Consider the following 13,105-nt stretch of genomic DNA (forward strand, 5'->3'; position numbering starts at 1 on the left):
GTTCTGCTGGACCTGGATCCGGGTGGTTCTTCTGGGGTTCTGTGTTCAGTGTTTTTGTTCCTGCTCGGTGCATGTGAGTGTAAACCTGAAGAGGATTCAGTTAATCCTCCTGTGAACATAATGGAGGCTCCGGTGAACAGCTGCTGTCTGCAGACTCAGACCTGAAGAGGATCTGGATCTGTTCTGGGTCAACAGAACCTTTATGTGGACCACACTGTGCCTTTAAACTCACACAGAGCCAGATCTCACGAACAACACTCCAACCTGTTCTGATCTGTAAATAGGAATCTGATTGGGTTTCTGTCGTAGGAGTTCCTGTTTGCTTTTGTGACGGAGAAGATTTCATTTCTGGATGATTTGATTTGGTGTCGTAGTTCTCGAGACCGGTCTTGGTCTCTTGGTTGCGGAACTTCCCGGTGTCACGGTCTGAGTTAGTGACACGCCAACTGCACACAAGATAAGGTTTTTCAGTGATAATTATGGTCTTGGTCTTGACTCGATCTCAGTCTAGGTCTAGGTCTGGATCCCAAGATGACTTGATCTCGTCTCGGTTTTGCCCTGCCTTGGTCTTGGTCTTGCTTTGGCCTTGGTCTTGACTCAGTCTTGATCCCTAAATGTCTTGGTCTTGGTCTTGTCTCGCCCTGCCTTGGCCTTGGTCTTGGTCTTGCTTTGGCCTTGGTCTTGGTCTTGGTCTTGGTCTTGTCTCGCCCTGCCTTGGCCTTGGTCTTGGTCTTGCTTTGGCTTTGGTCTTGACTCGGTCTAGGTCTAGGTCTGGATCCCAAGATGACTTGATCTCGTCTCGGTTTTGCCCTGCCTTGGTCTTGGTCTTGCTTTGGCCTTGGTCTTGACTCGGTCTTGATCCCTAAATGTCTTGGTCTTGGTCTTGTCTCGCCCTGCCTTGGCCTTGGTCTTGGTCTTGCTTTGGCCTTGGTCTTGGTCTTGGTCTTGTCTCGCCCTGCCTTGGCCTTGGTCTTGGTCTTGCTTTGGCCTTGGTCTTGACTCGGTCTAGGTCTAGGTCTGGATCCCAAGATGACTTGATCTCGTCTCGGTTTTGCCCTGCCTTGGTCTTGGTCTTGCTTTGGCCTCGGTCTTGATCCCTAAATGTCTTGGTCTTGGTCTTGACTCGGTCTAGGTCTAGGTCTGGTTCCCAAGATGACTTGGTCTTGACTTGGTCTCGCCCTGCCTTGGCCTTGGTCTTGCTTTGGCCTTGGTCTTGTCTCGGACTCTGAGCACTCTGGTCTCTGGTGATTTCTGTCCACCTTTTTTCCTTCTCCTCTCTCTCCCGGTAAAAAGAGGACACGTCAGAGAGACCTCATTCCTTCTCTCTCCTCCAGTTTCTCCTCCTTTTCCACCGTCCAGGAGAACCACACGTTCCTTTACATCCTTTGCTGTGTAAGTTTGCAGCTTCCTGTTTAGTGCTGATGAGACCGCTCCTATTGGTTGTTGACAGCGGTTACAAGACACACAAACGCTGCTTCAAACACATCTCCTGGTGATGAGTTCAGGGACACAGTTGTGTAAAATAAGTTATCATGACAGGACGTTTCTATGGAGTGAATCTCAGGGGATGAATCCGATGACAAAGACAAAGTAAATATTGAGTGAAGGAGTGAGTTTAGTGCAGCGTCGGGTGGTGAACAGGGTCTATTCATGCCTCAGTGCTGCTCATACAGCAGATCAGTATCATGATGTCACTGCGGTGCCTGGCGCTCCGTGTCCCCGCTGCCTCTCTTTAAATCAGATTAACAGAGACGGCTGAGCAGAGCGGCTCCATGTGTGAACGGCCACGTAAGCTCATCAGAGGTAGGACGCTTTTTACAACACTTCCTGTATCTGTGTGTGTGTGTGTGTGTGTGTGTGTGTGTGTGTGTGTGTGTGTGTGTCAGGACCTGCGTGCTGCGTTCACTGCCCTGCTCACAGTTCAGGGTTAACCTGCAGATATAGAGGTCATAGATCCAGTCCGTCCTAACATGTCTAACATCTCATTGTTTATTCTGTTCACACATGTATTTTCTGTGCGTTTGGACTTCTCCTCTGTACGGTGGCTGGGAAGTGCCAAACCAACAATCACAAAGTGTGAAACCTTTTTTTTAACCAAGGACAAAACTGATTTACAAGATGTGAAATACTTCAATCAAGAGCACTGATAAGATAAGATAAGAACAAACAACAGGATCTTGCCGGAAAGGGAACGTACCGATTACTGGAAGTGACCCGGATGTGAATGAGTGAGCGGTTAATTTAGTTTGTTTTGGAGAGTTCTGCAGAGGGGACCCAATGATGTTTAGTCCATTTTGCAGAACCAAAATGTAAAGTACACTTTTTCTGTTAAAACAAACTAACCCTGAACTTCTGCTCCAGTGAAGGCTCTGTGCTCGCTCGTCTGTCTGCACACACACAGCACCGCGGGACAGCTGGAGTTACAAGACAAACGATATCTGCTGTTTATTACAGAATCTATAAGTGACCTTTATAAACACATCAACAAACACTTTTTTCTTAAAGGGGACAAATTATAAAAACGTGTACAGTGTTTCTGAACATATATCTGTGTAACCTGAGAGTCTACTGACCCACAACATGTGAAATAAACCATCCAGTCCTTTGTTTGTGGTCTGCATAAGTCTTACAACACAGAGAAAAATGCTCTGTTTCAAATGTGCTCTTCTTGTGAGGGGGGGGGGTGGTCATTGTATTTAAAGAGACACACACACCAAAACGGAGCGTTCTGAGAGAGCTGGTTTATACAGGGTCACAAACCTCCTCTGGTGCTTGATTCATGTTATATTTTGACCAAAGCACAGCACAGATGTTTCATTTAGACCACAGGGGGACTGTTTGAAAAGGTGGAGGAGGGGACTGTTAGAAAAGGTGGAGGAGGAGACTGTTTGAAAAGGTGGAGGAGGAGACTGTTTGAAAAGGTGGAGGAGGGGACTGTTTGAAAAGGTGGAGGAGGGGACTGTTTGAAAAGGTGGAGGAGGGGACTGTTTGAAAAGGTGGAGGAGGGGACTGTTTGAAAAGATGGAGGAGGAGACTGTTTGAAAAGGTGGAGGAGGACTGTTTGAAAAGGTGGAGGAGGGGAACTGTTTGAAAAGGTGGAGGAGGGGGACTGTTTGAAAAGGTGTAGAAGGGGACTGTTTGAAAAGGTGGAGGAGGGGACTGTTTGAAAAGGTGGAGGAGGGGACTGTTTGAAAAGGTGGAGGAGGGGACTGTTTGAAAAGGTGGAGGAGGGGACTGTTTGAAAAGATGGAGGAGGGGACTGTTAGAAAAGGTGGAGGAGGGGACTGTTTGAAAAGGTGGAGGAGGGGACTGTTTGAAAAGGTGGAGGAGGGGGACTGTTTGAAAAGGTGGAGGAGGGGGACTGTTTGAAAAGGTGGAGAAGGGGACTGTTTGAAAAGGTGGAGGAGGGGACTGTTTGAAAAGGTGGAGGAGGGGACTGTTTGAAAAGATGGAGGAGGGGACTGTTAGAAAAGGTGGAGGAGGGGACTGTTTGAAAAGGTGGAGGAGGGGGATCATATGTCTTCTTTAAGACGGGAGGTGCTGGAATGAATCTGTTAGTATGTGTTGAGCTCTCCACACACTAAAAGAACTAAACTGTTTACGTTTGTGTTTGTGTTAAAAGCTATCAAACACAGTCGTCTGATTCTTGTATGACTTGAGTTTTTGAATTCCAACATGAGGTGCGTCTCCCCGTCTGTCCCGTCCAGGTGCCGTCTCACTGACCGGACTCTACCTGGTGTATGGATATGGAGCCTCACTGCTCTGCAACCTGATTGGATTTGTCTATCCAGCCTATTACTCGTGAGTATTTCATGTGTTTGTCTTTCACTCACAGAAACATGTCTGTCCGACTACAAGTCCCAGAATGCATTGCTGTCATATATTATTTAACATCTGGTGTCTTGGTCTACTGCGTTAGCCTGCAGCCATCGTGACCGTTAAATCACTCGTTTGTTCGGTCTGATGGGATGTAAAAGATGTTTTTCTCTTCACTGTTAATCTGAAACATGCCGATTCTTTTCTGTCTTATCTGCAGAATCAAAGCCATCGAAAGTACGAGTAAAGAAGACGATACAAAATGGCTGACGTACTGGGTGGTGTACGGCGTCTTCAGCATAGGCGAGTTCTTCTCAGACATCTTCCTCTACTGGTTCCCGTTCTACTACGCCTTCAAGGTGAGGAAAACCACGGTGGTCACCTGGTGCAAAGGCTCTGCAGCGGGGGGCAAAACATCTGACGTTAAGAACAGCGTGCAGAATATTCAGAAATGATGCAAATTCAAAAACACATCCAAGAACAAAAACGCAACGGCTGAAACACACTGCTAATGAAACAGACCTGCTGCAAGAAAGACAAAAAAACTGAACTAACATCAAACATGCTGTAAATACTTAAACCACACAGAGTCACAAACACATTCAGAAAAAGGACTACAAACAGGAAGAAACTGTAGTATTAAAGGGTCACTTATATAAAATCCTCTTCTCCATGTTCCTCTAACTCTACTCCGTCTACAAACCCCCCAATGATGAGAAAAGTCCATCCTCTCCGTCTTCTGCCTGCTCCACTTTTCAGAAAATGTGTGCTCAAACAGGCCGTTTGGAGAGTTTCCCTTCATGACATCACAAAGGGCAGTAGCCCCTCCCCCAGGTGGGTGACACTCCCACAGCTAGGTGTTTGTTCTGCCCTCTGAGTCTGCCTTCTCACCGTAAACAATAGGACATGGAGCGAGAAAGCACCGAGTACACCCAAGCCCTTCCAGAGAGGGGGCGTGGTCAGACACAGCTCATTTACATATTTAAAGGTACAGAAACAGAAACAGCCTGTTCTGAGCAGGGCTGAAATAGAGGGGTTTATAGACATGATCAAATACAGGATCAGAGTGGATTTAGAACAAGAAACTTCACACACATGTTTTGAGGAGCTCTGAGACTTATTTACACTGAAGAAGAGGAGGAGGAGGAGATGTCACCTTTAAATGGAAGGGCCCCAGGCCTCTAGGGGCGCTCTGTGGAACAGTTTATATTGGAGCTAGCGCTAGTTTCAAGCTGCTCAGCTGTTTCTTTTATGGTAAAATCTAGACCAGACTTTAAATCTCCTGGTTGCTGCATTCACTCTGTGTTGTCAGACTATTCCACTTTTCACTTCGTCGTGTCCTTCATTCTCCTGTCATTAATGCACTGTTCCACAGAGCGCCCTCTACAGGCCTGGAAATCTTACGTTTAAGACTGGATTTGCAGCATTTATCTTTTTGCACTCATTTTTGAATATGTGTGTTTTCGACTTTGGATCATTTATATATTTGAAGCGTTTCATGTTAATGCAGCATGTTTGAGTCGTTGCACCCACCTCTGACCTTCTTCTGAACGCCTCTTGTGGGCTTCATATAGACAAACGTTTCCTTTGTTAGAGAGAGTAGTCCTCGCTCTACAAACTCAAAGATGAACTCCTCAGAGATTTGACTGGAGGTTAGGATCACTGAGGACATGAGTCAGCGTTCGTCCTGAAACCCTGACGCTCTCTTGCGTCTCCAGTGTCTCTTCCTGTTGTGGTGCATGGCTCCGATGTCGTGGAACGGCTCCCAGATCATCTACAACAGAGTGGTCCGGCCCATCTTCCTCCGTCACGAGGCCATGGTGGACAACTTAGTGAACGACCTCGGAGGGAAGGCGATGAGCGCCGCCGAGAACCTGACCAGAGAGGGTACAGAGACCAGTTCTACACTGCTGCATTCAGACTGAGATTATTATAAACATCTGACTGAAACATTCTTCTCTCTTCAGTTCTGACCACTCTGTTGAAGAATAAAGCTCTGGTGAGTCCGTCAGCGCCGACCGCCTCCGAGCAGAAGAGTTTACCGAGTACATCGTCGGCTAAAGTCACGCCATTAGAGTCAGAAGAAGAGAAACCGGTACGTACGTCACAGCTGCTTCACGTCTTTAGAATAAAACTTTGAAGTTTGACCTTCTTTATGTTTCAAAGTCAAAATGCAGTTCAATTTGTGGGTTTCTCTCCACAGTGTCTCTCCCCCTGACATGAATTCATCTGCTGGAGACATTATTTATTTGTATTTCTTCATAGTGTCTTAGTGACAGATTATATGGGGAGGTTAGTTAACGTGGTTTGAGCTCATACTGCAGCTTTTTATAAACACTAAATCGTTTGTAGCGTCCAATCAGATCTAAGAACTTTGCACGCTAACCCGTCTGTCCTGTTTCCTGTTCCAGCCTTTCCTGGGTTAACCAGGTAAGCCCACTAGTTAGCTATGAGTTAGCATGCAGCAGTGAATGTTGTGAGAAGAGAATTAGCACGTAGCATCAGGCTGCAGATTTAGTCTTAGAGACAGATGGAGACCCCCCCCCGACACGTCTCTCCTAATTATATTCAGCATCCACACAGACAGATCAACTTCTTTTATCTTTTAAACCCGATTAAATCTTTCTACATGTCAGCAAACACAGAGTTAGCTCCAAACACAAAACAACCCCCGTTCATAAAGAGCTGGGACGCCCCCCCACCCCACACTCTGACGTCTCTCCAGTAGTGCATGTCCACAGGATCCTTGTGTGTTTATATCGACATGTGTGTGGTCACCAATCAGGACTAAACAGAGATGTAGCTGGCACACTGGCGCCCTCGTGTGGTCTCTTTGGGTAATGACACACAATCTCGATTTAAGGACAACAGAAATAAATAAATAAATAAGTCAATAAATATACAACAAAGAGGACAGGAGTCACAGATATGATCTGCTCTCTTCTTAAGCACAAGAACAAGGGACACGATGAGGAAAATATACAATTAATTAATTAATTATTTTTTTATTTATTCATGCTCTCAGTAACGCTTCACACTTTCTGCCTGTTGTTGCTTTTTGTCTGTTCCCCTCCAAGTTCTTCAGATAGCAGCGGAGGAAGAGGAGGAGCCTAATGTGAGGAGGAGGAGCTTCATGTGAGGAGACGAATCAGAGAGAGTGAAGGTGTTCCTCTTTGAGATTGATTCTTTTTTTTATATCAGATGTTATATTTATACTCCAGTCTGTAACAGGATTTAATTTAAAAAATAATAAGTCACAGTTTGGTTTAAAACTCTGCAGACAGACTCTAAGTTTCTAAGTGTTTTTATTTATTTATTTATGTATTGATGCTTTTGGGGGATCAGTGGGATGTTTTTTAAAAGATGTGGAGCATCTGAAGTTTATCACTCATAGTTCATACAGCAGACTGCAGATTCTTCAGCATGTGGAGCTTCTTTTTTTAAATTGGGATGACACAGTTTTGAAGACGTGCATGTGTTTTTTAAAAATCTGCAGCTCTGCTCTCAGACATTTTCAGTTCCACGTCTCGGACTCTGGAGGTCTCTGTTCTTCATCACACATGTTGCTGTTTATACTTTATCTTGTGTTTTTGTTCTTCAACAAAAAAAAGAGATCATGAACTTGATATGACAATTAAACGATGATGAGAAAATAAATTAAATCAACAAACTGTCTGACTCCTTTTATGACGTCCTGTTTGTCGCAGTGTTTTAAGCTAAACTGAAGTGATCTTAAGAAGGTAAATTCATATTAAAGGTCCAATCAGTGAGATGTGTAGAGGGTGAGATGATAAAGGTATCTTACTATCTGATCATTAAGGAAACATGTTGAAGTGCTGGCTTCTCTGACAACAATGCAGCAGCCAGTATGTCCTCCTTCTAACTTTAGATTCTGCTCCTGAATGCTCTGGATTTGTTTGAGAGCAGAGTGTGAGGTGGGCTTTGTTTGGGTGTAGAACACGGGAGGAAAACATAGAAATCACCTTTCAGGATGGACTGTCGGACAGTAATCTTTATTACAAGGTCTAAACAATAAAGGAAGAATAAATTACAAAAACAACGGTAGGTGGCAGTAATGCTCCGCCCTGTCGCCAGAAGAAGAAGAACGTTTGGAGGAGTGACGTCATTGCGTTCCACCGACGTTCTGACGTGGCATGTAACGTACCGTGCAGTGTTTTCATCCAGTAGCATTAACCACAGCACTGTCCGGTACCTTTCCGTCCTTTATCCCGGTGTGAGCTGCCGGAGACAGCCTGACACAAGAGCCAAGACTGATATTTTATCTCAACAAGACGACTAAACACACGTAAGTACCGAGGAACAGTAGTTATTGTGGCGAGTTCAAGCAAGAACACCGAACTCCGTATAAATATTCTGAAAGTGCAACTTTAACTTCTTCTGAGCGAATATATAACTCCGTTTCACCTCAATTGAAGATGTTTTATGACTCAAACAGACTTTAATTTAAATTCGGCTTAGAAATGTATCCATATACTGCGATACATATCAACATAACGACGATTTAGCATCAGGTTAGCATCGTGGTATTAGTGTCCTCCTCAGTATGAGCTGCTGGTCGATAAAGAGAGAACAAACCGCAGTTAGTTATGTGAAATTAATCTTCATTAATAAAGAGATGATATATTTTACGCCGAATTGACAGGACAGGGTACTAATTCCGAAATGTATTGTAATATTTTGTCTACGGGACGTTCGCCTTCAATGTCAGTTGGGTGAATCTTTATTTAATTAGTAATCTAACAGAAGTCTGGTGTAGGTGCAGGACGACTTCACGTGTTCGTCTGTTTGGTGAATGAATAGTTCATAGTGAAACGGGTGCACGACGACACGACGACACAAACACTTGAAGGAGTCTTGGTGTTCATGTGTTACTTTTAATGACAGCTGTCCTTTACTATCGGAAAGGTTCCTTAAATGACTTCTTTCCATGATTTCCGACTCTATCTACTATCATATCTCTACAATAAAGGCACAAAAAGACCAAAACAAATCTTATAAAAAAAATATATATATATATATATTTTTTTTTTTACTTGACCTTCAGGGCGCCCCCCCCCCCCTCCCCCCAATATAATGGTAGGGGAAACACTGGTTATGTTTTTATTTTATTGTGCAGGGTCATTTTATTTTTTTTGAAGAGCCCGACCGATTAATCTGCTAGCCAATAATATCAGCTGATATTAGCAAATCCAGTGACTATCAGTATCAGCGTGTTTTATTGCAGATGTGCACCAATATTATTCACCAGAATTTGAGTTTCATTGTGTTACACGAGCAGTTCTCTTTCACCAGCAGAGGGCGCTGTATGGATCATAGTACATGCTCAGTTACTTTCCAGTTGAGTGACCATCTTGTCTTCATTATAAATCTTTTCCACAAGAGTCTGATAACTGAGGGATCAACACAATACAATGTGTGTATCTATATCTATATATCTACACATCTAAGAAAGATTTATCAGTATCGGATTTTTTTCTATTCCTGATATTGGTATCGGCCCCAAAACTCCCATATCGGTCTGGCCCTAGTTTTTGTACAGTTTACATTTCTTGTCTACTTATTTGTTTTTCTGCCCTCTTATCTTTAATATCGCTCTTTTATTTTTATACTTTTCCTTTTTTTGTAGAGGTGTCTCTGGTGGAGAAATGCACATTAATTCTAATGGACCTGTACAAATGCAGATAAACCTCGAATCTAAAATCACAACCGAGCACGTGTTGCACGCATTTACAGCCAGTTAATCCACTTTATACACCAACCAATCACCTCTTTGTCGTGTTTATGTTTTTTTTAATTCAAGTATCAAATCTCTCATCTTCCCCTCGTTAAAATAAATAACAGATGATGTTTGTGCGCAGAAGCAGGCGGTGCAGCTAGGTGTGCAGCAGGATGAATATTGGATCCAAAAATAAGAAGCGGCAGGTCCTGCCCAGCCGTCCTGACCCCCCCACTGTGGACCAGATCCTGGAGGACATCAACGGAGCCGCTCCCAACGACCCCGTCTTCAGCATCCTGGAGCAGACCGGACAAGGTGAGTCAACGCAGACAAGGCGTTAACTATTCCATCATTCAACCTGCTGTCAATAACTCTCTTAACTCAAATTTTAAATTTCAACCAGTGTCTGCACGACAGATGGAAGACGATTTTAGGGTTTATTTTGGGGCTTTTTATGACTTTATTTTAGAGACAGGACAGCGGATAGAGTCAGAAACTGGGGAGAGAGAGAGTGGGGAATGACATGTGAGAGAGGAGCCTCAGGTTGGATTAGAACCCGCCTGGCCGCCCGCTTGGAGGACTACAGCCTCTGTACATGGGGCGCTTGCACTAGCTAGCTTCCATCACTCCGTTGTAGTTCTGACAGAGTTATTGTGCTCTGACGTCCCTGTCCCCTACTTGTCTTGCCTACGTCTGCTTCTCTTACTTTACCGACTTGGATTCTTTGTTTTTTTACTAACTTTAACTCCCAGTTTTCATAGTTCACTGACTGGTTCTCGTCCCCTCCTCAGACTCGCCGCGGCCCTCAGACAGCGAGGTGGAGTCCCGGTTCCAGCAGTGTCGTCAGTATCTGGAGCTGAACGAGCGGCTGCAGGAGGTGCGGGGTCGGTTGCTGAGGCAGAGGGAGGAGCTGAGAGCGGCGGGCGAGCAGCTGCAGAGTGACGTGGAGGAGGTCAGAGGCCAAACACTCTGACTGTGCACCTCTTCTGTTACAGACTTTCCTCGACCTCTCACTGTAGGACGGCTTACCTGACGGTCTGAGCGCAGAGGGCCGGCTGCCTCAGCTGGAGCAGGTCAAACCTGCCACACTGTCGCTACGTCAGCAGCCACACTGTCGCTACGTCAGCAGCCACTCTGTCGCTACGTCAGCAGCCACACTGTCGCTACGTCAGCAGCCACACTGTCGCTACGTCAGCAGCCACTCTGTCGCTACGTCAGCAGCCACACTGTCGCTACGTCAGCAGCCACTCTGTCGCTACGTCAGCAGCCACACTGTCGCTACGTCAGCAGCCCTAACGTTGACTTCTGAAGCTGAGAAACAGATTGTTGCTGAATCAAGCAGGAGGATATGTTGGGATTATTTCAACAGTAATTTAATACATCTGAAAGTTGAAGGGTCATTCAGTGTCATGGCTGACGACTTTCATTTCTTGGTCGACTACTTAAAGGTAGAATGTGCAACTTCTTGATCCAGTAGATGTCGCCCTTGAGCACCGGCATGAAACCAAAACAAACTGCTGTTTGGCCACGCCTCCTCCATACTGAAGCCTCCACTCTCCTCAAATTGGAATGTACCATAATTAAGCACTAAGCGCAAGCCACAGACAAACTTGTCCTGGTCTCGAGCTGCATTGTTGTTAGCATGCTAATGTTAGCGCTCTTTAGTTAGCTCGTAGCTTCACATTGTTGTGTTAGCATGCTAATGTTAGCGCTCTTTAGTTAGCTCGTAGCTTCACATTTCATGTAAACTGACACAGAATGAGCGTGATCTAAAAACTCTGACTAACATCCAAATAATCAGTGAGTATGTTCTTCTTCTTCTCTCTAGTTCTTGACTAAAACAGCTTTTATACACAAGGGGAGGAGCCGGCCGTCCCGTCCATGTAAACACGGCTCTGACAACAACACAGCCAGCGGGACTCGAGCTTCTCCCTCATTGTAGACAGTCATGACTCAGAGACACATTTACACAGGACAGACTTTATGATTTATTTATGTGGAACATGTTGAACATTGTTCTTTAAAACTCCCAAACTGTTATATGGGTTATGAAATGCGGGAAAGCAGACTTATTCTGATGTTTCAGAAAGAGTAAGACCAATCTTTGTTACTTCTGATTGACAAAGTTGATTTAATTCATCTGTAATTTCATTCTGTTTCTTATCAGATCAATTAAAAGTGTTAAGACGAGTTCCGACTCAAAACAAAGTCAAAGCTTGTGTTCTTTATTGACAAACGTTTGTAATTCTCCATTTTCTCTCAATCTTCTTTTTCTCCATTTTTTTTTTTTTATACGTTCCTGACAGGGGCGTGTTTTTTGACTGGGGTGACCCAACTGGGGCCCCGACTTATGCAGGGGTGGCCAGAATTTAGAGAAATTAAAAATCTGGATTCAAACTCCTGCACAGTCTTACTCGCAATGTTTTGGTCCCGACATAAAACAAGAACCTAATGATTGGTTTTAACACAAGTCCCGCCTCTAACAGGGCAAATAACCAATCACAGTTTAGGATTTTTGGGGTGGCACCTTGGGTGGTCAATCAGATTTCTAGGGGGGCCTTGCCACCCCTCTGGACACGGCCCTAGTTCCTGAAGATAAATCCTGAAGACCCAAGGTAGAACTGATTAATGGTTTATATTGATCCCTCATCTTTTATGATGGTAACATAAAAACCTTTTTTTCTACATTGGACCACCATGAAGGAGCTGTGCTGACAATCCCAAAGCAGTCAAGATGACGACATCTCCCCGGAAACATGTAATAATTTTCATTAAAGAATAAATGGAAGATTTACATTTTTATAGGCCTGTCTTAACACCAAAGTTTGGCGTTACCTTTAAACTGAAGTTTAAATGAAGGATGAATCAGTTCAGAGAAGCAAAGAGACATGTTCTGTCTTCTTAGCATAACATGCTAGCTTTGTCAACAAACACAAGAAACTTCTGGGTATTGAATATTAAAGGTGACATGTCCTCCTCCTCTTCAGTGTAAATAAGTCTCAGAGCTCCTCTTCAACATGTGTATGAAGTTTCTTGTTCTAAATCCACTCTGATCCTGTATTTGATCATGTCTTTCAACCCCTCTATTTCAGCCCTGCTCAGAACAGGCTGTTTCTGTGTCTGTACCTTTAAATATGTAAATGAGCTGTGTCTGACCACACCCCCTCTCTGGAAGGGCTCGGGTGTACTCGGTCTTTCTCGCTCCATGTCCTATTGTTTACGGCGAGAAGGCAGACTCAGAGGGCAGAACAAACACCTAGCTGTGGGAGTGTCACCCACCTGGGGGAGGGGCTACTGCCCTTTGTGATGTCATGAAGGGAAAATCTCCAAACGGCCTGTTCGAGCACACATTTTCTGAAAAGTGGAGCAGGCAGAAGACGGAGAGGTTGGACTTTTCTCATGATTGGGGGGTTTGAAGACGGACTAGAGACACGTTAGAGTTAGAGGAACATGGAGAACTCTGTACTCTGCAGAATGTGACCTTTAAATAACTTCGACATCATCATTAGTTACATCTTCACTCAGTCAAATCAGGTGATTGCATTTTACTTT

The 13,105-nt window shown here is 44.5% G+C and overlaps 2 protein-coding genes across 5 annotated transcripts in view; both read left to right on the plus strand.

Annotated features, from left to right (window-relative positions):
- The window catches only part of reep6 (receptor accessory protein 6), an 8,164-nt gene extending 677 nt beyond the window's left edge, over positions 1–7,487 (plus strand). The window contains exons 1-7 of one of the 3 annotated variants that reach the window (XM_061034680.1): positions 1,651–1,803; positions 3,708–3,801; positions 4,037–4,175; positions 5,535–5,703; positions 5,784–5,911; positions 6,228–6,246; positions 6,894–7,487. In XM_061034680.1, the coding sequence (XP_060890663.1) occupies positions 1,773–1,803; positions 3,708–3,801; positions 4,037–4,175; positions 5,535–5,703; positions 5,784–5,911; positions 6,228–6,242 (576 nt within the window). In that variant the 5' untranslated portion in view covers positions 1,651–1,772 and the 3' untranslated portion in view covers positions 6,243–6,246; positions 6,894–7,487. Of the gene's footprint in view, positions 1–1,650; positions 1,804–3,707; positions 3,802–4,036; positions 4,176–5,534; positions 5,704–5,783; positions 5,912–6,227; positions 6,247–6,893 lie in introns of those variants that run through there. The other 2 variants (XM_061034678.1, XM_061034679.1) reach the window with 2 other exon arrangements.
- A 507-nt stretch (positions 7,488–7,994) lies between these two features.
- Positions 7,995–11,761, plus strand: c3h19orf25 (chromosome 3 C19orf25 homolog). 2 transcript variants are annotated; one of them, XM_061034702.1, is made up of 3 exons: positions 7,995–8,118; positions 9,696–9,868; positions 10,345–11,761. In XM_061034702.1, exons 2-3 carry the CDS (start codon positions 9,727–9,729, stop codon positions 10,524–10,526), a joined length of 324 nt encoding a protein of 107 aa, XP_060890685.1. In that variant the 5' UTR covers positions 7,995–8,118; positions 9,696–9,726; the 3' UTR covers positions 10,527–11,761. The 2 variants fall into 2 exon arrangements, with proteins under 2 accessions (XP_060890685.1, XP_060890686.1); XM_061034703.1 differs by having other exon boundaries at positions 9,702–9,868.
- Positions 11,762–13,105: the final 1,344 nt, after the last annotated feature.

This window comes from Labrus mixtus, chromosome 3 (assembly GCF_963584025.1).
Source record: "Labrus mixtus chromosome 3, fLabMix1.1, whole genome shotgun sequence".
NCBI lineage: Eukaryota > Metazoa > Chordata > Actinopteri > Labriformes > Labridae > Labrus > Labrus mixtus.